Raw genomic sequence first — 25,120 nt, 5'->3', positions numbered from 1 at the left:
AAGCTTTTATCAATTTATAAAATCCTTAGGATGTTTGAGTTTCGTAAAGGTTAACAAAAATCTTAACTCAGGGGCAGAATATAGTTTATTGGTTTCTTCTTATAAAATATAAAGTACCTTTTCCAGAACATCCCCCAAAGGTAGGATGATCAGAAGAAATGGGTATTTCAGTCATAGACAAGTATAACACAGGACTGCTGTGGTTTAAAAAAAACTAAGGTACATAAGATTTTGGCTCAAAAATGAATTTCAGACCCTGTAAATTTCTATGCTAAATATATCTGGCTGTATTTTTAAGCAAAGGAGGAAAAATATCAGAATTTTTGTGGTCACCAACATCTAAAATCACATTATCTTAATCTTTAGGCTTCAATGGCTAAGTGCGGACAGCAGCTGCATCTTGCCGACCTTACCACTGAACTGTTAGGGCTTGTTTGCTCTTGTGCACACACAGGCCAACAGGCTGAGTACACTGCCAGAACATGTGCACCCCCTAGCTGTCACAACTGAAACACATAGATTTTTTTCTATTTCACATTCCTGTTTTATAGAACTATGAGGCAGACTGTATCCACAAAGACTGAAAAATGCTATGGAAGCACACCAGGAACTCCTGCATCTTCCCCATGGGTTCATTTACAAACTGCACACATACAACTCAGGCCTCTTCAGGCCAGTCACCCACACACTCCCCACAAGGAAAAAGAACAAATTAGGAATAAAAGTCACAACTTTGTGTACGACTTAAATTGAATATCCAATTATAAATTGGTACATCAAGCTGTCTAAGTAAGATATTTTAGCAATCTTGTTAAAAAAACTCTTGGGCAAAATATATCTAATTTTTAAAAACATCCCAAGATTTTTAAAAAACATTTGTGCTATACAACTTATAGGAATTTTGAAATCATTTTACTGGGTTTTAATCAAGGTATTTTGTACCAAATAAAGGAAAAAAAAACAAAAAAAAAAAACAAAAAAAAGAAAAAAGTCCAAAACTAACTTACTTCCACTTACAATTTAGAATATACTAATGCATCAAAGATCTGTATGAAATTAAATTAAGGCTTCTTCTGTGTAGTCATCTGTGTCATCTTCATTTACATGGCCAACCTGGAAACGGCATCTGAAACATTGTTACCGAGCACTGCACTCGCTGCAGTGAGAATGGATGTCACTTGTCACCTCGGATAAGTACACTGCTGCTACTTCTATGTTGAAGCATGCTTTTGGAACACTGTAGTTATTCAATATTTACAATGTTTATCATTTAAACTCCATGTAAAAGCACAAGTATGACTGTCTGACTTTAATATAAACACCATACTTGGAATTTCCCCCCAAAATGAAATGTAATATACTACATTTTGATAACCAACACTTTGAAAGTTTTAAAAATATGTATTAATGTGGACCACCAGCATTCGCTCAAGGGACTTCTACGATGCTGTTCCTTATTTAGGTTGCAAGCTTTCAGTCTGGCTTCAGTTTCTTTAATAAGGAGAGAAACAATATTTCTTCCACAGCGATTCCCACATCATGTATTTCTTCTGAAATCACACTTTTCCTGCTGACTTCAATGTGGTCCACCTCAGGGATGGGAGGGGAGTATCAGAATTCAGGATGAACTGATGCGATTCTCAGTTTTCACGATACTCCCTTTTTTGCTCTTTTAAAAACACAGTGAGTTAAAATACTGAACAGCAAGATAAAAACGGAATAGTGTCTAAGAATCAAAACGTATTACCCATTTCTCCTATTATATCAAAATTTATAGTCAGAATTGTCTTTATTGACTTTATTTTAGTTTTTGTACACAAAGAAAAATCATGTTCATATCCATCATGAACAAAAACTTAAAAAGGCAGAACTAGAAGACACGTGTCCTTCCCCGAGCAAAGCTGTGCTAAAGGTTCCAACATTTCAAATGTTAAAATAAATATTTTCACTTTCCGATGTTTACTTTTCATGTCTTCAAAGTGTCATACGAAATTGCAGCCTATGGTGAGTTACAACTGTGTTTAGAGTCCCAGCTCACTGTGTTGGGAAACTGGCCATTCCATAACCAGCTTGGTTTGGAGGAGGTATTACAGGGGGAGGAGCTTGTCCTTGAGGAGGCTGAGCACCAAATCCACCCATCCAAGCAGCAGAAGGTGATTGACTTGGAAGAAAGTAGGAGAAAAAAGATCTTCAGCAAACACAAAGAGATAATCTATACAGCTATACAAAACCAGGCAGACTCTAATCACAGAGCACAAAGATAAACCACGAATCCCCAACAAGCAGGACACACACACCACCTTACAGCTTTTCACTGGTTTCTACTTTCGTGCTATGCTGGAGATCACGCCCAGGGCCTTGTTTATGTGATGTAATGCCCTACATTTATTTCAGTCCACAGCTTACCTCAAGTCTGCAGACCACCTAAAAGCTGGTTCTTAAAAAATAATAAATGAGGGCTGGCATGGTGGTACACACTTTAATTTCAGCACTTGGGAGGCAGAAGCAGGCGATCTTTGTGAATTTGAGGCCAGCCTGGTCTATATAGAGTTACAGGCCAACCAAGGCTTATAGCTGTAGTAAGACTATCTCAAAAAACAAACATCTAGGACAGCCAGCGCTACACAGAGAAACCCTGTTTCAAAAATAAAAATATAATAATGATAATAGTAATCCTAGGTGAGCCAGGTATAAGGCCTTTCTGCACCCCAGTACCTGGGGGGTTGGGACAGGACTGCTGGGAGTCAGTAAGATCCAGGCCACCCTGGCCTAGAATGAAACACTGTCTTATAAAAATAAATTACTTAGGAGGCAGTACTCTTGTTACAGCCCTCAACTCTTGCAGTATTTTTAATAAATCTGTGAAAATAAAGATCTAACTCTGCCTAGGGGAAAAACTTCACACAAGGCAAACTACACTATGTCATATCAGCTCCCAAGATGTCTTAGGCCAAACAAACATAGAAACATCATCTTTCTGAGCATATCTAGGCAAAGACCTGTGACACACATAAAATTAAATGAAAGTGCTACTATAAATGAGTCAAACTCTGCTAGCTGCTTAGAGAGAGGTCAGACTACACCCCATCTCTGTAATGCAGGGGTTACAAACTACATCTCTTGAGATCTGTTGTATTCCATCTATAGCCCAAACATCTTGACATAACATCATTTCAGTAGACTCTCCCCTAGGAGAGCACAGATTTCTCTTTCCCCAGAACTCATCAGTTTCTACAATGGAAAAACTAACACAACTCACTCTACTCCGAATCCTTGTTGGTTCCATGGCTGCCCATAGACTCCGTAGGGAGGTACTTGCCACCCATTTGCCATATACTGCCCATACTGCTGTGGGTTTCCATACACTTGGCTCCACTGGCCCCACTGACTGTAGTCAACCTAGGAGAAAACAAATTATTGTTTAAGGGAACAAGAAAGAAACACCGTATTTGAAGAAAGAGTGGGAGACAAGGAAGAGAAAAACTAAGTAAGCACCCTTATGTGAATAGGACTCTGTTATTTATCATTGTCTAAGTTATTGGGGTGGTGACACCTGTGAAAAGAAAGTATTAAGATTCAGTTAATACCGCAAAACAATTTTGAAATAGCATTTACACAATCAACTGAAAGCAGCTATATGTTTTATTTTACTGTTTATTTTACAATTTCCAAAGCTCCTATGTAGGTATGTAAGATGGAAACCTTAGAGAGTGCTAAGAAAAATCGAATTACCTGTTGGAAGTTTTTAGTCATATCAGGAGATTCTTTACCCCAATAGCATTTAACCACGTGTCCTTCAATTGTCGTACCGTTAACAGAGACAATGGCATGGGCTGCACTTTCATGAGTTGAGAATCTAGGAGGAGAAAGATAGTGAGGTTTTGTCTTCACTCTTTAAGAACTTGGGCAAATAATATAGGAACTCATTGGCTGACACCTTTCAGCTGGCATTTTTCTTCAGCTACATTCTGTAGGCAAACTGCCATCTAGTAAGGATCCACTCACGGAAGTGGAAGGAATAAGCAGCAGTAGGAACGGCTTTACAGGTGGTGTGTTACCTGACAAATGAATAGCCCTTCTCTGGAAAAACTCGAATTTCCATAATTTGTCCAAATGGTGAAAATGTTTGTCTCATAAGCTGATCTATACAAAGAAAAATACACAAAGAAAATATTTAAAGCTCATGCTAGCCATAAAATTTATACCAATAGTGCTGAAACACCACAAAAGAAGGGAATTTTTAGCCCAAAGACCATACCTGTTAGCCCAGAAGCAATTCCTCCACAGTACACAGTACAATTTTTTGGACTTGACTGGTTTACTACATCTTCAAATCTCAACTGCTTAGTGTTAGCTATATGAAGAAAGTAACAATATTTGGACTGTTAAACAGTATTATAAAAATAGTTTTTGAGCTGACCTTAAGCTCATTGGCAGAATGTTTGCCCAGCATAAGTAAGGTCCTGTGTTCAATCCCCAACACCCCACACTTATACAATCTTTTGTTCTTATATACCATTTTTAATTTTTTTTTTTTTTGAGACAGGATCTTTCTATGTTGCCCTGGCTACCCTGGAACTATGTGAAAGAGGCTGGCCTCTGCCTCCCAAGTATTGAGATTAAAAGCATGGACTACCACTCCCAACTACATACTGTTAAGATATACTCCAGTGAGAGAAACAAATTTTTTTTCTTCCATGCTGTGACTTAAAAGATAGAGGGTGAAGTCTCAAGTACCCCAGGCTAGGCTCAAACTCACGATGATGCTGAAGAGGTCTTTGAACTTCTTTTTCTGCCTCCACTCCCCATGTACTGGGAATACAGGCATGAGCCTCTATACCTGGTTTATATGATGCTGGGGACCAAACTCAGGGCCTCGTGTATGTTAACGGCAAGCAGAAGCACTCTACCAAATCAGCTATAGCCTCAGCCTTAAATATAGATCTTATCTATAAATAAATCAGTTGGTTCTTAGCCCGAAGGGTACTTATATCTAAAGTTCATATGATGAGATTCACGGTAAAGCTTACAGTAATTTAAATATTAAGAAATTAAGACATAATGGTACACGGTATAATCACAATCTATACTTGGCTACATACATGCAAATATAACTTACTTTCCTGTGTACTTTTAGGGGCAGGTGGTTTACGTGTGGCCCAATTGGTTCTGATTTGTCGACCTCCCAACCACTGGCCCCCCATATGCACAATTGCATTTTCTGCATCCTATAAAGAAAAAAAAAGAGCAACTAGAAAACAAAACAAACAAAACCAGATGTAAAAGACCCAATAAGACAAAAATGAAAGCTGATACTGCTGCATCCAGTACAGCATCATCTGTGAATCCACAGACAATTCATCATCTGTGAATCCACTCAGCACAAAGATGTCACCAATAAAACACCCTGAATCATAAAAGCTGCTTTTTACTTACAGGGTTCAAAATACCAATATAATATTTAAATTTAAGAATTCTATTTCACTAGTATAAAGAAAAAAGATAATCCTATTCATCACCCCAAAAATCATTTTCCTCCAATACACACAAATGAATAAAAATAAAAATAGAAATCTCCTGTCATTTTTATGAGCTTTAATTTTATGGTTGCTTTGTAATGTAATATTTACTAAAAAAATGCAAAAAGAGGCTAATGTACATACAGAACTGCTGAAACAATTAATATTCCTTATGAGGCTGGGTGTGGTGGCACACACCTTTAATCCCAGCACTTGGGAGGCAAAGGCAGGTAGATCTTTGTTAGCAGTTTGAGGCTAGCCCAGTCTTCAAAGAGAGGACAGCCATGGCCACAGAGAAACCCTGTCTCAAATAAACAAATAATATGTGTGTGTGTATGTGTGTGTGTATGTGTGTGTGTGTATTATAAAAATATAGTTTTGATGAAAACAATTAAAATAGAGACTTTCCTTGTTAAAATTGAACATAATTCTCATATTGATTCCTTTCTACTGGTCTTGGGTTTTACTTCTAATTCATTCTGCCTTCACCAACAAATGCATTTTCATAATCCCCCTTCATTGTTATCACCCTAGCCTTTTCTAGATATTTTCAAGTTAATAAAAGAATAATGTTATTCTTATTGAATGTTATAAGTTAACATTCAAGCACATTAAGTTTCAATCATTAGTCGTTAATTTTAATGAAGCAACTAAATCCAGAATTGAAGACTGAGTTGATTGAAAGGACGTACCAGTTTGTTATAAAAAGATACAAAACCATAGCCTTTGGACTTTCCAGTTGCCATGTCTTTAACTACCCGGGCATCCCTGTGAAAAGAAGCACAGCTAAATGAGGGAAGTAAAAGTCACCCTCAAAATAAAAACTAAAAGGAACCACACACACTGTATTGTGAGCATTTTAAAAATAAACTCCAGTTAGCCCTAATTAACTACAGCCATTCCTGAACTCTCCCTAATGCTTCTTTACCTGTTAGAAAAAAGCAGTAGGACAAAAACATGTAATAAACATGCAACCTAATCACATAACCTGTGCTTGCTAACTAGATACTCAAAGCTGAAGATTAATAGGAACAACAGTTTCCTTTTCTAATATTCTATTTGCTAGTGTCCTCTAAGATTTACTGATTCTATAAATTACTGCAACAATGCTAACTACTTTACCATGCAATATCTAAATAGTTAAATGTCTTCTGCCTAGTGATACAAAATATATGAAATATTAAAAAATTGAAAAAGAGGAAAAAATAGGAATTAAAAAGGCATACATGGCCTGTTAACAGATTTCTTTATTTTTCTTGGTCAATTCTCTATCATCATTTTGGAGTTTGGGCAGCTGTAAATTTTGAAAAATTGACATTTTCAGAAATTTAAGAAAGGAGAATAAAAAACTAACAACAACGCTAAGCACACCAGTACGAAAACAACAAATTTACACAGAAATTTTAGTGAGTAAGTTAAAATGATTGGAAATATAGAACTCCACTGAATATAGAATGTTAAAATGTAAATACTAAAATATGTATATATAAATAATGTATAATAAGAATAAATAGAAATGAGAAAAAAAATCTACAACTGAGTTCCAGTGTGCACAGTTCCTTGCAGTTAGCCTTCAAGATCCTGTCCATTCTTATGAGCAATTCTGCAAAATAACCAGAATGCTATTACTTTTAATTGTGACTTGGACTGTAGAAAAACTGCAGGTCTCAGGTATAAATAAAGATCAAAAACAGCAACCTGTATCATTTTATACTATTTTACAACAGTACTACTTACCACACTTAGATTAAAAAGCAAAGCAAATATCAAAACAGAAAATTAAGAATTAAATGTTTCTTACAAATAAATCTATAGAACAACAAATTATATAAAAATTAATAGAAAAGTTGTTGTTCTTAATCAAAACATTTCTGTAGTCATACATTTAAATTGACAAATATATAACAAATTCATTTTAATTAAAGATAAAATGACATTTTACAAAACTTGCAACCATTTTCTAAAATATTGAATCAAATAACAAAATTTGAGCACATATATTTTTTAAAAATCAACCCATACTTGTCCCTTCCCTAGCAGAATCAAATATCACTAACAAAAATCAAATTAATCTCATATTTATTATCTAGACAAGAAAACATTTTAATATTGCATTAGTATTCTTTTTCTCAAAGTTAAATATCAAAATACATTTGTCATTATATTTAAACATGAACATTTCCAATTTAACCATGATATATTCAAAGATTTGCTTAGATTTCCCCCAATTATAAACTCCTCCAATAAAAGTTTAATACACAATATAAATCACAGTTTTTATTAACCCAATATACTTAAGCATTAAGATTTGAAAACATTTGACAAAAAGCTGGAAGCTTCAACATTTGAATATTTGCTTTAAATATAACCAACAGAATCACTTAAAATTTTAAACATTATACACAGGATTATCTGAAAACAAGACCCTAAACATTGAAATGACATCAACATTTGCAACAACATCTACTCAAAATACAAAACAAAACAAAAGTAAAAACCAAAGAAAAACACACTAACTAGAGAAAGAAAACCTTGATTCTAATACAAGTTAATCATACAGTTTTGCCTATCACTACTGAGTCTGATACTGATTATGATACTTACGATATTTTACCAAAGGGGGCAAATGCTGATTTGATATCTTCTGTTGTAATTTCTGGACTCAAATCCCCAACAAACACATGGAAGTGATCTGAAATCAAAGCATTTGGTAATCAAATACTTAAGAAATCAGGCAACACTAAAGGAGGAAAAACACCTTAGGTGAGCTGGTAATGCTGCCAGGACAACGTCACGCTTCCACAGTAAATGCAGCAGGCGTACTTACTGGAAGTATCTTTTTTCTGGCTACTTGGTGTTGTTGCCCAGTTTACTTTGACCTCCTAAAAGCAAAGATTATATTTAATACAATTATTAGGCATGTCATTATGAGTTGTTAACACTTACCACTTAATATATCATTTATCAAGTTGGATTATTTGTGTAAAGGCACTAGGCTGAATAGAGATCACTCAGTAGCTGATTGTCTATTTTAAATCTTGCTAAGAAAGAATGCAGAGTGATTTAACATGCAAACACACACATTTACTGGATGCCATCATCCCATTATCTTACCTTTCCCAAAATTTTTCTGCCATTCATAGCAGCTAATGCAGCAGCTGCATCTCTGTGTTCATAAAATTCCACAAAGCAATATGGATCATTGCTTGTATGCTGCAAAACAGAAAATCCAACAGAAGAGTTGACCCTTCTGCTATCGGGTTGCTGAGAAGAAAATCCAGGAAAAAACATTACTGACAGCTAGGAATGCACAGGTGAGACTGTACAAGCTTATGAAAGCCTAACACTTAAGACTTAAGCTGAACTTCAGAATACTGTTGTATTCCAGCAGAGCCACATGAATAGTAAAGAATCATGACCGTGAGAATTAAGACATACAAGTCTGGTGAAGCATGTTTAATACTAATCCTAATCTTCTACCTCAGGCTTAGTGAGGACTGTTCCTAATCACTGCTCTTTTCTTCCAAAATTATTCTTATTATTAGGTTTTGGTTTTTCAAGACAGGGTTTCTCTGTGAAACTCTGGCTGTCCTGGAACTCACTATGCAGATCAGGCTGTCCTCAAACTCAGAGATCTGCCAGCCTCTGCCTTCCAAGTGCTGGGATTAAAGGTGTGTTCCACCACCACCTGGCGCCAACATTATTTTAAAAGGCTGATTTCTATTTACGTTTTATAATCCTTTATATACTATATACCAGACTTATAAAGGTAAAAAAAAAAAATACAAAAATGCAGCCAGACATGGTAGCGCACACCTTTAATCCAAGCACTTGGGAGGTAGAAGCAGGCAGATCTATGACTTTGAGTTCGCCTGGTCTACACAAGAGCCCCAAAACAGCCAGGGCTAGATAGAGACCCTGTCTCAAAAAACAAACAAAATATATAGAAATGAGTCCATTTTACCTCTAAATCAAAACTAGGGCAGTGGCTACTATAATATACAACATTTTGTATTGCTACACAAATTGGATATAATGCATTCCTTGTCTAGAAGAGGAGAGAAAGAATAAAAATAGAAAAATTCAAGATTTGTAATTAGTTGCTGAAATGAATTGTCCATCTTCCAAAATAGACATGATAGCTAGGCAGGATTACACAGACCTGTAACTGTAGCAGTTGGGAAGCAGAGGCAGGAGGATAGAAGACTGTAAATTCAAGGTCAGTATATGTACACACATATATGACACCAGCTTTAAAATGAAAAATTTTTAAAGGCCCAATATACTGGAGAGCAAAGATATTTTGAATATGTCTTTCAGTGTCCAAAAAATACACTAGTAATCTAGAATATGATTGGTAAAAATGTATTTACATATTCTGGCATGGTGGTACAGCTCAGTGGTAGGGCAAAATTGCCCACCATGTGTCAGGGCCTGAGTTTGCTACTCAGTATCTTAAAACCAAGTAACTAAATAAATATTAAGTAAACATAGGGCAAAGCTAAAACTTTGTATCACAAAACACCAAGATAAAAAACAAAACAAAACTTCATTAGTTGGCAAATACATAGCTACTAAGGATGCTAAGAAATTAGAGCTACCTAAAAAAACACATATATTTTTAGAAAACTGAAACCTATACTGGCCAGCAGCTCAGCTGACATATCCTTTATATTTGATTAAAAACATTTAACACTATTTAATGTAAAACGCCCCAAGAGAATAACACATTTTATTCTCTTTATGTGAACTTTATATATACTTTTTGTGAACTTACTAGGAATAAAAATGTCAGATAAAATAAAGATCTTTTGAACAACCACTGTTTTTCATCCCAGAAAACTTTTGTAGAAAAATCCAAAAAAATGCAGCAACCAGTTAGGCAGTAGTGGTGCACACTTTGGAGGCAGAGGCAGGCAGTTTTCTGTGAGTTCAAGGCCAGTCTGGTCTTCAGAGCTAGTGCTGAGACAGCTAGAGTTGTTATACAGAGAAACCTTGTTTTGAAAATCAAAACAAAACGAAAATAAAAGATATAGCATCCAGAGGCATTTCTTTGGGGTAGAGGGAGGGATTATTAGCAATGAAAAGAAAGTATGGGCTCTCACATAAAATCCTATTCTCATATCCATGACAAGAGAAAGAGGTAGAAAAAGGAAAGGAAATAGGAGAGATGATTCCAAATATAGTTTTCTCCTATGAACGAGTTTACCAGACACATTCACTAAAGACTAGCAGACCACAAAAACAAGCAAACAAAAAAACCAATGTGGGCCAGGCTTGGTGGAGTACACATTTAACCCATGCAGTGGAGAGGCAAAGGCAGGTGGGTCTTGGTGAGTTCAAGTTCAAAGTCAGTCTAGTCTACACAGCAGTTTCAGGACAGCCAGGGCTATATAGTGAGATCCTGTCTAAATAAAATTAGGAAACTAGTATATTTATGCACTGTATTAGCAATTTCATATAACTAGTAGCAGACCAGCTCCTATATGTTCATATGGGTGTTTTCATATTCTGTTTGTGTGGATTGTGTACAGTGGCTTTCATCTGTGGGGAAAACTTCTAAGATCCCAATGGATGCCTGAGATCTATGACAGCATCAAGTAAGTACTCTACTGTTTCTTCTTTTCTTTTTTTTCTTTCTTGGTTTTTGAAGACAGGGTTTCTCTTTGTAACCCTGGACCAGGCTGGCCTAAAGGTGTGTGCTACCACAGACCTGCTATACTGTTTTTCTTATAATGCCTGCTTCCATCTTTCATTGCTTTTGAGACAAGGTCTTGCCACAGGACTCTGGTTGGCCAGGCACCCTATCCATCGGTAACACCTAACACACTGTGGCCAGCACAGGCTAAGTGGAGTTTTAGGTGTGACAGAAGCACTAGGATTAATTTATTTTCCATTTTTGACACTTTCATAGAAGATTCTCTTCTATTGCTAATCTTTACAAACTCAGCATGTAGTTTTCTGTAGTGATATCTCATTTGTATTTTAATAAGTAAAGCTCGCCTGAAGATGAGAGAGTAAAACAGCTACACTGGCCAGCTGTACAGACCAGGCAGTGGCGGCACACACCTTTAACCCCAGTAGCCACACTAGTGCGCCACAGAGGCCGGCATCAGTGGTGCACACCTTTAATCCCAGCACCAGAGAGGAATATAAACTGGGATGAGACAGGAACTCATTTTTTTTCAGTTTGAGGATTTTTTTTTGGTTTTGGTTTTTCGAGACATTTCTCTGTAGCTTTGGAGCCTATGCTGGAACTAGCTCTTGTAGACCAGGCTGGTCTTGAACTCATAAAGATCCACCTGTCCCTGTCTCCCGAGTGCTGGGATTAAAGGCGTGTGCCACCACTGTCCGGCTATCTGAAGATTTCTTAGAGGTAAGAACTCTCTAGTGACTTGGCTGCTCTGTTTTCCTGACCTCCAGGCTGAACCCCAATATCTGTCTCTGGGGTTTTTATTCGTGCTATAGTTTTCTTTTCTTATTAACTTCAGAATTTTCACCTTTTCACTTAAAGGAAGCAAAGGAAGCACTTTCCGTCTTATCGTTGGGATTTCTGAACTGCCAGCATTACTTCACACCGAGGCCATTATTCAGTTCAAGCTCCTGGAACACGAGCACTAAATAGATGCTTCAGTCATCTGATGACATCACAAAGTGACTAACGGTGGGCAGCACACACAACCTCAACATGCTGGATACAGAAATACTTCGTGCCTCATTCTCAACACTAAGGGATTTTTACCACGCCACTTAGATCTGTATCTAAAAATATCTGAATTGGGCTGGGCATAGTGGCACACACCTTTAACCCAGGATGCAGATGCAGGTGGATCTCTGAGTTTGAGGTCAGTCTGGTCCATATAGCAAGTTCCAGAACAGTCAGGGATACATAAGACCCTTTCTCAAAAACAAAAACCAAATTTCTAATTGTTCTCTTGTGAAATGTTCTATTTTCATTCATATTTTGAATGGCAGATGATCAGAGCTAAAGGATGATATTGTATTTAAATATCTACATCACATTGTTTGATCCATGTTTTAAAACTTAAGTCAAATCCTAACTCAACTGACAGATGTTAAAACTTTTAATGCTTGTCTTAAAATTAGAGATTATATGTATATATATACTGCATATCATTATATTATTAAAAACTAGAATCTATGATAACATCTGATACAGGAAAAAGAGTCCAAACAGGTGCATATGGTTGCCCAGGCCTGTAAGCCCCAGCACTCAGGATATCCCCCATGTTCAAGACCAATATGGTGAGTTTCAGGACTATGTAGCAAGACCCATCTCAACAAAAAAGGCCAAATAAAAAGAAATCATAAAACAAAAAACAGGTAAGGGCAAAGTTGGTAAAATAAATAAATAAATAAAAGAGAGGGAAAAAAACCCCAAAAAACCAGAATTCTTTTGGGGGGCTGGTTATTTATTTGTTTATTGATTTATTTATGTTTTTTGAGACAGGGTTTCTTTGTGTAGCTCTGACTGTCCTGGAACTCCCTGGCAGATCAGGCTACCTCGAACTCAGAGATCCACCTGTCTCTGTCCCCCAGCTAAGGACAGGATTCTTTATATAACAAAATCAAATTTATAAAAGGAAGTGTCCAGATGTTAGGTATTCCTTCCTAGAACCCATGTCCTTTAGAAACTTCCTACCTAGACCACTGCCCAAGCAACACTCTTAACAATCAATTGAGTCCTTACCTTAATTAGTCTGGTCACCATTACTGGATGACATAAATGTCAAGTCAGAAAAATGAGAGACTTTTAAACTATTTAAAGTTCAAATCTAGGAACTGTAAGACACGGCTAAGCTGTGAAGAGTTCTACTCCTCAATGTCTGTATGCACATAGATTTTTAAATATTTATCAAATGTCTCTCAAAAACATTCTAATAGCCGGGTGGTGGTGGCACATGCCTTTTATCCCAGTACTCAGGAGGATCTTTGTGAGTCTGAGGCCAGCCAGTGTGAGTTCCAGAACAGGTTCCAAAGCTACAGAGAAACCCTTTCTCGAAAAACCGAAAACAAACAACAAACAAAAAACAGCAAAAAAAGTTCTAGTGACTCTCCACTTTTTGCATCCTCTACACCCTGAAATCACTTTACCTACATGTTAAATCACCAGGGGTTTCTCCACCACCACCTGACCCTCCTTTCTGTTCTTACACACATTCAAAACATCTGACTCCCACCCTCCCTCCTGTAAATGTTCTCTTCTGTTGATGCCACAGCATATCTAGTGTCCCCACTTCCTCTCTGCAGGATGTTTCAGAAAGTCATTTGTCCCCTCTTAACTCTGACTGGAACTCTTGGATACCGAGCTGTTTGTTCCACCCTGCAGGCCTCAGATCTCAGTTCGTCCATCCCCCACTTTCTACCACCCCTCTCTAGGTGATCTTACTTACACGGCTTCAAATATGACTGTATGCATCAGCACTGGTCTCTCCAAAATTCCAAACTCATTTATCCAACTGCCTACATATAACTTGTATTTGTATAGCCAAAGTGTATCTTAAATTTAACACTGCCAAAACAGAAGTCTTGATTGCTACCACTCCTCCATCCATCCTGTGCCTTTCTCAGTCATTCCCATTTTAGTAAGTAGCATGTTAGCACCCACACAATTGCACTGACAATCTAAGTCTCCCTGTTTCTTACAGACATTCTAGTCCTACTGCTCTTACCTCCAAAATAAAATACTGTCTTTCTTCACCACCATCCTAAAACTCAACAACCTATAACCTCGGTGCAAACTAGCAGAATACACTAGCCCGGTTTCCCCTGTTCTTGTACCCTACAATCCTACACAAATTACTCATTTCCACACAGAACAATCTTTAAAATACAAATTAAACCCTGTCTTCTCTTTGGCTAAAAAAAAAATCTCTCCAACAACCTGGCATTTTGATCCCAGCTCTGTCAAGGTCTACACTGCCCTAAATGACTCTGAATCTTCCCTGTCTTGCTGGACTCCGTCCCCACCACCACCTTCTACCACCCACTAGATGCCAGTCATCTCTTTACCCCTTTGAAGCCTTTGCTACTTGCGTTCCTCTGCTCCAGTCCTTAATCACAGATGGGACCATCTTGGTATTCCTGCCTAGACTAAGAAGTGACATCTTCCTTTACATGTGGCCTCAGCCTCATCAGCCCCGTGGTCATCACAGAACATTTACTCTTGCCATGGCTCTTATCTCTATTCTTCTGAAGCTTCATTTGCTTCTCCATTGCATTCCCAGTACCTTCAACAGTGCCCATGAAAAATATTATTTTCCATTAGTGAAAGAATAAAAGTATAATCAAAGTTAGGAATGAAAAGAAGGAAAAATATATACCAGAATAGAAGGTAACTATTGGCAATTAGAGTAAAAGGCCAATCCTCTTCACAGATTCTTACAGTTCTAGGTTAGAACACCAGCTTTAAACACTCTTGCCTCATCACCTGCTGGCATCTCTGTGACTAATTCTACTTCAAACTCTACTTATGCATCTACTGAAGACACCTGCCAGGAAACAGATCTCTGGTTTTTCTTTTCCACAAGCACTCCTGTTCTGCCATAGACTCTTCTTCCTCAGACTTCATACAGAAGAGTTATCTATTACCCTTTCAGCTCCAGTCTGTACTGACTCCTAGTAGAAACGCCCCATGACCCACAACCACAGTGACTATTCTCCTGATGTTCCCACAGCAGTGTAAGCTATCTGGTCCTCTAGCACTTCTATTCTATTTCCTATGTGAGGGTTGATTTCAGTCCCCTACAAGCCTGTAAAATCTTACGGGGCCAGGAACTCTCTTATTCACCACCGGATTCTTAGCACTTACCATAGTATTTAGTACACAGCAGTCAAAGAAAAAATTGATAAACAATCAGAAAGGAAGAAAAGAGTAACTGACACATGCACTACTGGGTACAACTAGTCTTAACTGAGAAAAGTAAAAATTTTCTTTGAAAATAAGACAAAACTTCTGGATTTTATTTTGGTACTAGGGGGTGATGAACCCAGAGCCTTGCATATTATAAGTTCATATTCTACCACTGAGCTACATTCCTAGCCTAAATAAAATTATTATAATAGTTTAAATTCCTATGTACACAAAATTGTTCAGACCTTAGTATTTACTAAAGATACATGAGATGCAAACTGCTCTGCTGAGCACATAATAACCGGATGTTGGCTTCAACACTTACCAGTCCCTTCACTTGACATGTAGACTGAGCTATCGGCGCTTACACTGGAGAATGTGAAATACCATCGCCTTACATCTTTCTCAGACGGGCTATTTATGAGTTAATTACATAATGGAGGACATGCAATGATAGTGCAGAGTCTTTGCCTCCTCCCCAGCTCACTGGCCAAATCAATACCACACACATGAATCTCTCCCACAGAGCAATCTGAGGCTTAAGATGATTTTTTAAATGGTGTTAATCAACTCATGTACCAACTACAAATGTCCAATATCAGGCAAGGGATGACACTCCTAACCAGGAAGATCTTACCTCTGTTATCATTTTACAGCTTTTACAGGGTCCGATCTGACTGAATAACTGGAGTATAAGGACTTCTGTCACATCTCTGGAGAGGTTACCTACGTATCTGAATGAAGAGAGGAAAAAAACATTATCAGCAATGTTTCTTTGACTACAGCTCTGATGTGTTATTATTTAATTCATCTTTTATTTCAAGTTTCCGTCTATGATAATTTTTCCAGTTAAGCCTATGATAGCTATATTTCCAATTTCAGAATAATTTGTAACATGAATATGGCAAATATTGATTTACTAAAACATCTTGATGATGAACTAATACTAGACAGCAGTTGTTAGTGGGCTCATCTCAACACTGCCAACCAAAACAATTTCATGAACAAAGAAGAGAGTGAGAGTCAAGTTGTTCTAGCAGAGCAGAGGGTGGGTGGGTGGAGGAGCTGAGGTCTGCTTCAGTTTGGGCTAAAGAAGACCGTTAGTGATGGCACATCTTCACTGCTTTAAGAACAAGGGAATTAATAATTTATACTTTCTATCAGCATCAACAAAACAATCTTTAGATAACAAATAAATTTAAGAATTCTTTAGAAATTCAGAGGAAAATTTAAGATAGACCCAAATATGCTTTTGACTGGATATTTAAAGGTTTGAGTTTTTTTCCCTAATTAGCAGTTGATTAAAAATTTCAGTGAGAAAAAAGAAAAATCAACACCTAATCCCCCAAAGATGATCACCTTGGTTTATGAGTTCATACAACTTGATTTATGTCTTATATTCTCAATAAATTGCCAAAATCTTTCTGGTTCTCAACAAATAACACCTGAAGTGTACATTTGTCAGGAACAACTCCATAAACCAAAACATTTCTTGTAAAATGTGACATGGTTTCTTCTGGGAAGTAAAAAGATACCATTTTACTTTTCTGACCACAATACAACATTAGGAACCAGTGCTGAGACCAAAACAAGGCTTGCAACAGTTGCCACGTTAAATACATACAAAGCTTTCAAATGAAACATGCTAAAAGAAAAAGGGTTGGAAAAAGCTAAGCTTAAGAAAAACCTAAAATGATTGGTTAAGAATGGGTAGGAGCTGGGGCTGGAGAGGTGGCCCAGTCATTGAGCATGCTTGCTGTTCTTGTAGAGGACAGAGTTCAGTTCTCAGCACCCAGGTCTGGCAGCTCACAATTAATTGTCTGTAACTCCAGTTCCAGGGAATCTAACACGCTCTTCTGGACTCCTCCAGTACCTGTGTACCTACATGTATACACATGTAATACATAGAGGGGGACATACACAATTAAAAAAAAAACAAAAACAAACAAACAAAAACAGGAAAAAAATGAGTAACAACTTCCCAGCTTAGTTAAGAATGTCACAGCAGGGGCTGGAGAGATGGCTCAGAGGTTAAGAACATTGCCTGCTCTTCCAGAGGTCCTGAGTTCAATTCCCAGCAACCACATGGTGGCTCACGACCATCTATATTGGGGTCTGGTGCCCTCTTCTGGCCTGCAGGCATACACACAGACAGAATATTGTAAACATAATAAATAAATAAATATTAAAAAAAAAAAAAGAATGTCACAGCAGTGGTTACCAATAACCTCAAGGTACATGTTCTAAGGCTGAAATACAAGTCCAGTGCTATTGAAATAAAGAATAAGCTAGCTGACAAACTGGTTTAGGTCTAGTATGCCATTTTTTTCTTATAATTAAATGGAGCTGACCCACTGTAGGCCATAAGGTGATTTTTTTTCCCCAGCAGTAGAAAACAGTCAAAGGATTATGAATTAGTCATAAATGACTACTTGGCCCTTTTCACTCAGAGGGACTTTGAGGTACCTAATTAATTTCTGTGTCTAGCATTGTCAAAGATTAAAAATTGTTAACATTCAAGTTTAGAATGTCATGAAATATTGACAGAAAAGTCCAGTGCTAAGGTATCCTACTTTTCAAATACTTCCAAGAGTTAACAGCTAAAGCAGCAGACTAAAAAAAAATTTTTAAATTTTGTTTGTTTTGCTTTCAAGACAGAATTTCTCTGTGTAGTTTGGAGCCTGACCTGAAACTCACTCTCTAGACCAGGCTGGCCTCGAACTCACAGAGCTCTGCCTGCCTCTGCCTCCCAAGTGCTGGGATGAAAGGAGCATGCCACCACTGCCTGATTTAGCAGACTCAATTGTAAAAACAAAGCCTGGCCAGGCATGGCAGCGCTTGCCTTTAATCCCAGCGCTCAGGAGGCAGAGGTAGGCGGGTCTCTGTGAGTTCAAGGCCAGCCTGGTCTACAAGTTCCAGGGCAGCTAAAGATATACAGGGAAACCCTGTCTTGAAAAAACAAAAATATACAAAGCCTTCTGGAACCACAGAGAACATCTTCGATTGTCAAGATGAAAAGGATACAATTCAGTATATAATTTTACCTACATTTATCCAAATTTTAGGCTGACTTTTCGACTCAAGGTTCTGTAATTTATGTATCTAACAAAGGCAAAAGTTATATTTTTAAGAATACTATTGTAAACTGCGCCTTTTACATTATCAAAAAATCATCTATTCCAGAATAACTCTAACAGTGGTGTTTAAGACAAAATTCAACATTGAACCTAGTATCACCTTTCATAGCTTACTGAATTTGTTATCTGTTTCTTTCAAACAATATTTTCTATACTTCACCTTCTGCTGCAGCTAAGTAGTATGAAGTATATTCTAAAGTTCCAAGTTTTTAAATATGCAATTTTTACCTGAGGAGCATGTACAAAAACAACAGACAAAGACAAACGGTCTGAGTTCTTATAGTAAATAGAAACACTTAGGAAATTCCAAAAATGACTTTTAACTCAAGATAAAAATAAGGAAAATGCATACCTTACAGTCTATTTTGTCTTCTAAGAACAGGAACTGTGGAAACTGAAACATTAATAACTGAAGTGATACCTTTATCCCTAACATTGGGTCTAAGATCCAATTGGAGACTAGAAAACTTGGCAGTTTCACAGCAGGCAGAAGTTCACATTGCCAGTGAACTACTTCCTATGTCCAACTGGGCAGAAATTAAGAACATCGTGCCTTGCAGAAAGCTAATGACAGCTTTTCCACTGAATGTGTTCTCACTCTGAAAAGTAACCCTACCAAGGCCGAAATTACCAGCACTTTTATACAAAATACTGTTGGGCTAAATTCCCATAAAGGTTGTTGTAGTTTTCCAATCATTCTTAACAAGTTCCTATACAAAATGAGATTTCCAACAGTAACCCTCAACAGCCTGTCCGAGCTGTTACTACGGGATTTTGGAAGGAGGCAAAGCTGTATGTAGAAAGGTACAGTAGAGTAGGGTAACTAACCTGACCAAGGACCTCTAAAGAATGGACCCATACAAGCTTTAAAGAAACAAAGATGACCAAGTTGAACCAGCTTGATTATAGCCACAATATAGCTAAATCAATGGTGCAGCCAAGTCTATAAGATCTTACACTGTTTTCTTCTGTTTTGTTCACAGACGTTCAGAACACACTTTAAATCAAAGGCTTATTGCCTCCTTTTTATTGAGTATCAAGGAAGAATAAATAGCCTTATAGATTTGAATCCTAGATGTACAATTTCTAGGGTTTTGGTACACCAAATAGATGAATAAAGTAAACTACAATTGACTGCTAATATAATTTAGTGTCACACTGTGGGTTAAGATACCACAGACCAAATCACTGCACTGCAAAGACATAACCCAAGGCGGAAACACGTCCTACAAGGCTGGTCTAAGCCAAACACCAGCATCACATATTGGGATCTCATTGGTTTGTTTTTAAGATCACTAATACATAATACTCCAAAATAAATGTCAATAAAAATGAGGTACATCAGAAAACAGACCTTTAAAGCAACTATATGGCAAATAAGATCTCAGACTCAACATCAAGGCAATTCTATACCACTTTAAATATCATCAAATAAATTAGTAATACTGTAGATAATGAATATTTAAAGACCTACCTAGGCTATAAACACCATATTGTTTTCTGAAGATAGAACCATATGTCTTAGCTTGTGTGTGTCTGCAGGAAGAAAACCTTACTAGTAACACACAGGCATTTGAAAGTAAACATGTTAAGATAAACTTTATTTAAAGTACATTGTTTCAAAACATAATAGTCACTTGAGAAATCTAATCCATAGATCACAATGCAAAATACAGGCTCTTCATAAACAAAATCAAATCCTATTAAACATTTGCTTTGATGTCAAGACTTTACATTAGGTGTATATGTGTATATATATACATATATATGTACATATATAAATCAATAAACTTCAGAAAGTATGACAGTGTCCACCTATAATTTAAGTCAATAAGAACTTTTAAAAACAATGCTTAATACTAATTTAGCCAAAGAAGTACAGCTTTAAAATATTTATTGAGTACCTCTTATGTTCCAAGGAGTGAACTAAGTGCAGGAAGGGTTAAGACCTAGGAAGCAGTACAGTTCTTGTATTTAAAAACAAAGCAAAAAGCATGGCAGTGGTGGCACATGTCTTTAATACCAGCACTCGGGAAGCAGAGACAGGTGGATATCTGTGAGTTTGAGGCCAGCCTGGTCTACAGAGCGAGTTCCAGGACAGGCTCCGAAACTAGAGAAACCTTGTCTCTAAAAACAAAACCAAACCAAAGTAATACTAACAATAAATAAAACCAAAAGCAAACCCACTATGACTGTCCATGAAGAAGAGTGGAAAAGGAAGACATAACAAACACATAGTACGGACTAGAACAGAGCTTAAGATGCTTATCCCCTCATATATGATTTCATACATTGCAGTTTAGCTAACCCAACACTGACAACAACTGAAGTGCTTCAGGGGAAAAAAACAAGTGCTCGAGATGGAAATGTATGAAATATGCAATTTAGCTATGGTCTAGAGGATGAACCCTGATAGTGGATGCAAAGACAATTTACAGGAATAAAAGAAACAGAAAAAGGCATACTATGTAACAGACAAAGGCAAGAGACTTCTTCTAAGAACAAATAGATGCAGTTAATGAGACATGAGAATTTACCAAGTATGCACTAGCTATTATGATGCAATGATGGCATTTCGCGTATTTTAGATACAATGTAACTGCCATCTTCCTTGAATATATGCTTGCTAGGCCTTAAGTCTAGTTTCCCCGGATGCTTTTATATAAGTACACACTGCTAGCTATTAAATACAAAGCCATGGCTTAAACAAAGATTTAAGAACAAATTTCAAGTTTTGTCTCAATTATAATTTTTCTGGAAGACAGAAATGGAAAAAACACACAAAAAAATTTTTGCCAAATTTCTCATCCACAGGTATATGTTTAGGTTGTTTTCAAATTTGCCAAGTAAGATGTTAAGAGAAATAAGAATGGAAAATATAAATGATGCTTAAAAAGAGGGGGGGGGAGAAAAAGATATTAAATTGAATATTTATTGAACATCTTTTCTGTGGTAAGAATGAAGCTCTGAGAAGCTAGTCAGAGATCCTGAGTATCCACCCACCGTCGTCCATTCCCCAAAAAGTACTTTCCCCATCAGCTAACCCAGCCAAGTGGACTCTGATCATATCAATCAATACCAGGCAGAGCGAGGCAAGAGAGACAATGCAGCAGGCTGACTCTGTGTACTTACTCCAGGCAGGAGAAGCAGGCCTGGAGAGGCTGGGAACCCCAAGGTGCTCACTTTAAACAATGAATTAGAAATTACTCAGACGAAGGGAAAAAAGAGTGCCACACTATCTGGAAAGGAATACAGACGCTGAGTCATCACTCTGCATCGGGAAAGGAAGGAAACGCCAATTAAGCAGTTGGAAGATGCAATTCATTCATTAAATTGGGCATCAGGTGAAACTCAACTGCTAGACCGCGGAAAAAAAAAGCACCCAAAAGACACGCGTCAAATAGCGGGAGAAGACATCCTTTTCTCGAACTCTGATGGTCCTGACGCAAAAACAGATTAGGAAGCGGCATCGCCAACTGAGCGAAAGGAGTTTAACTGGTTGTCAGTTTGGCGTAGTGAGCGCTCAAAGTAAACTTCGCTATCCAAGGAACAGAGGTGGTGCACGGCGGCAAAAGGCAATCTCTTTGGCACTTGAAAAGCAGCGGGCGATGGGCGGGTGTCTCTGACAGCGTGGGGCACGTGGGGCAGAAAGAGAGACAAGGGGCTCCTCTGGTTAAAGAGTGGTAGGCTCGGGAAAAGAACCCGGGGGCTGAGGACGTGGACCGCTGAGGACGTGGACTGAGGCTGAGTACTCAGGCCAGAGGATGCAGCAGCGGTCCCACCCCCGCCAAGCCCTGCCCCCGTGGAGACCCACAGCTCCCGGTTCAGCCCGAAATCCCCAAAGCATAGGGGGAGCCGGAGCTCTCCCGAGCCTGACAGCCTCAGCCGTGCACAAGACCGGTCTAGGAAGGGTGTGCAAAGAAGGGATCGGGAGGAAAAGGTCGAGACGAGCCCTACACCCTAGAAAGTAACTGTGTTCGGGGGGGAAGGGAGGGCTTCCTTCTCTAGGAAAGAGGGACAGATGAGGAATGCACTTCGTAGCGCTCCACCGGGACGCCGGGCTCTCAGCTTCGGGTCCCGGTCTTCTGTTCCCTCCCTCAGCATCCCGCGTGCCCGGGCCGCTCGGTGCCTGGCACCCCCGGTCTCGGGTACTCACAGAGTCCGGGGCTGTCCGTCGTCTTCCATCATGGTGGGTGCGACGGAGTGATCCCGGGACAAGGGGGAGGGCAGGGCTGGGGAGGGGAGGGGGTGGGAAGGAAGGGGAGGGGGGCTCCGGGCTCCGGCTGGGGACAGAGGAAAAGGTACTGAACCCCACTCTCGGTCCGCTCCCCCCAGCCCGCTCCGGACACTGCGCTCCAACCAGGAGGAGCAGGAGGAGGAGGAGGATGAACAAAATGGCCGCCGCCACCAGCCAGGCAGGAAACGCTGCAAGGCGCAGGCGCGGCCCGCCAGGTCACTGCTCAGGCCAGTTGCGACGGCCTGTCCGGCAAAAGTGGTTGAAAGAACAGAAAGCCTGGCAAAAGAGTACACCCTGACACTGGATACGACGCACCACGTCGTCGTTGTGGGCCTAGTGGCCTAGTCAGCTCCAAGAGAGACACGACACAGAGAGAAAAGCCGCGAAGTCAAGTCTCTGGGAATTGTGGTCCCGGGAAAGCGGGGGAAGCCCTTCTCCAGTGGCCTTCTGGGAACTGTAGTCCAAGGAAGACCCGGTGCCTGCCGGAGCGCGAAGGAGAGATTTCTGGGTAGTGTAGTCGTACGTGAGGACGTGCCGCGGTAAAATAGTCGATGTGCGGGGAGGGAGCGAGGATTAAAAGACGGCCGGCCGAAATGAGTGAGGAGCTTTCCGGGAAGTAAACTACAAATCCCAGAGTGCTTCGCGCCGGGGACCGCCCTAGGATCGCTTCTAGCATTTTAAGGCTCTTCTGTTGGTCCAGTGTGAGCTTCTGCTCCGCCTCCGTACAGCCCCAGAGCGGTTTCTTCAACTGCGGATCAGGCAGTGAGCTGGTTCCTCGTGGTTGCTCAGCCTGCCGGCTTTGCTGCCCTCAGCCCTTAGAACTACTGGTCTGTGTTCAGCAACTGCCGTCTCACGCGACGGACAGGAGAGAGGCAACTCTGAATTGGACCCGAAGGGACTGTGGCGGACATCGGGGCTGCGCCAGAGCCAGCCTCGTCTTTGAGTGTCAACACAGGCCTTTCTAGGCTATCTTGCTTAACAAATTCCGAAGGTATCGCTACCCATTATCTCATCGGATTAGTGGATAAGGGGGCAAAAGAGCAATCCCTCATGAATGTGACTTGTGCCTCTACCAAAATCCTAGTTAAAACAAAAACATCGCGTGGTGGCGCACAGTGCTACTAAGCAAGAAGATAATAAATTTAAGGCCAGCCTGGGATTACATACCAAGATCTCATCAAAAACAGAAAGAGGCTCAGAGACTGAGAACTGTGCTAAAACATGGTCTGGATGAGTTGTTGGACATGGAGTGCTATTTTTCAGCTGCTAGAGCAAGAGAGGAGGTAGAGCTGGCTGGGGTGGTGCACACCTATAATCCCAGCACTCCCTGGAGGCAGAGACAAGTGGGTGCTTGAGTTCAAGGCCAGTCTGATCTACACAGTTAGTTCCCCAACAACCCTCCAGAGAAACCCTGCATGGGGGATAGAACTACATTAATCATAACCATAATTCAATTAACTGGCCCATCCCTAACCCAATGTATATTTCCTGTTACTATTGTAACAAATTATAAATTTAAAACAACATGCATTATCTTACAGTCCTAAATGTTAGAAAGGCAAATTCAGCCAGGCATAGTGGTACAGGTCAGCAAATTCAGCTCTCGGGAAGATCAGGAATTCAAAGCCAGTGGATACATAGTGAGTTCGAGGCCAGCCTGAGCTACCTAAGACCCTGTCTCAAAAAGGGGGTTAGGATGAGAGAAACAGAGCTAAAATCAAGGTGTTGGTGAACTGTTTCGTTCCTAGTTTTGACTCTGGATGTGGCCTACATTATTTGGTTCTTTGAGCCTCCCTCCAACTGCAGAGGCAGCACTATATGATTTTTCTGGCTTCTTTCATTCTCTTTCTGACTAATCTACCTTTTTTTAAAACTTATCTTTTATGATTAATTTCGCCATTTCAAAATTTATTAACACATGCAAAGCACCCCCTTATATTAAAAGGGTCACATGTTCTGGGAATCCTTGATGTCATCCAATTTACACAATTAGTGATTTTTAATAATGTAATAACATATTAATTTATCCCAGTCTTACTTCACTTTGGATATATGACCCTAAATCCTGTCTTTACCATTTCTTGCTTTTTTTAAATTAAGTTTTGTTCTCCATATATGTGCTCCTTAAAAGTATGCATGCTTTTAACGCAATGCCCATCAAAATCCCAGCAAAATTCTTCAAAGACCTTGAAAGAATGGTACTCAACTTCATTTGGAAAAGCAAAAAACCCAGGATAGCCAAAACAACCTGGGCTATAAAGGAACTTCTGGAGGCATCACAATCCCTGACTTCAAACTCTACTACAGAGCTACAGGACTGAAAACAGCCTGGTATTGGCATAAGAACAGACAA

The 25,120-nt window shown here is 39.0% G+C and overlaps 1 protein-coding gene across 5 annotated transcripts; it reads right to left on the bottom strand.

Moving 5' to 3' along the window:
• Positions 1-1,783: 1,783 nt before the first annotated feature.
• Positions 1,784-23,202, bottom strand: Tial1 (TIA1 cytotoxic granule associated RNA binding protein like 1). 5 transcript variants are annotated; one of them, XM_048455107.3, is made up of 13 exons: positions 22,687-23,200; positions 20,005-20,066; positions 16,031-16,127; positions 8,634-8,783; positions 8,347-8,401; positions 8,124-8,211; positions 6,212-6,287; positions 5,120-5,228; positions 4,259-4,354; positions 4,059-4,143; positions 3,733-3,856; positions 3,260-3,399; positions 1,784-2,161 (listed from the first exon to the last, which is right to left on the bottom strand). In XM_048455107.3, the coding sequence occupies exons 3-13, from the start codon at positions 16,040-16,042 to the stop codon at positions 2,035-2,037; spliced, it is 1,062 nt and encodes a 353-aa protein (XP_048311064.1). In that variant the 5' UTR covers positions 16,043-16,127; positions 20,005-20,066; positions 22,687-23,200; the 3' UTR covers positions 1,784-2,034. The 5 variants fall into 5 exon arrangements, with proteins under 5 accessions (XP_048311064.1, XP_048311065.1, XP_048311062.1 ...); XM_048455108.3 differs by having other exon boundaries at positions 8,634-8,732; positions 22,687-23,198; XM_048455105.3 differs by lacking the exon at positions 20,005-20,066 and having other exon boundaries at positions 22,687-23,202.
• Positions 23,203-25,120: the final 1,918 nt, after the last annotated feature.

This window comes from Myodes glareolus, chromosome 7, assembly GCF_982192425.1.
Source record: "Myodes glareolus chromosome 7, mMyoGla1.1, whole genome shotgun sequence".
In the NCBI taxonomy this organism is placed as follows: domain Eukaryota; kingdom Metazoa; phylum Chordata; class Mammalia; order Rodentia; family Cricetidae; genus Myodes; species Myodes glareolus.
This window is presented reverse-complemented; position numbering and strand designations above follow the sequence as displayed.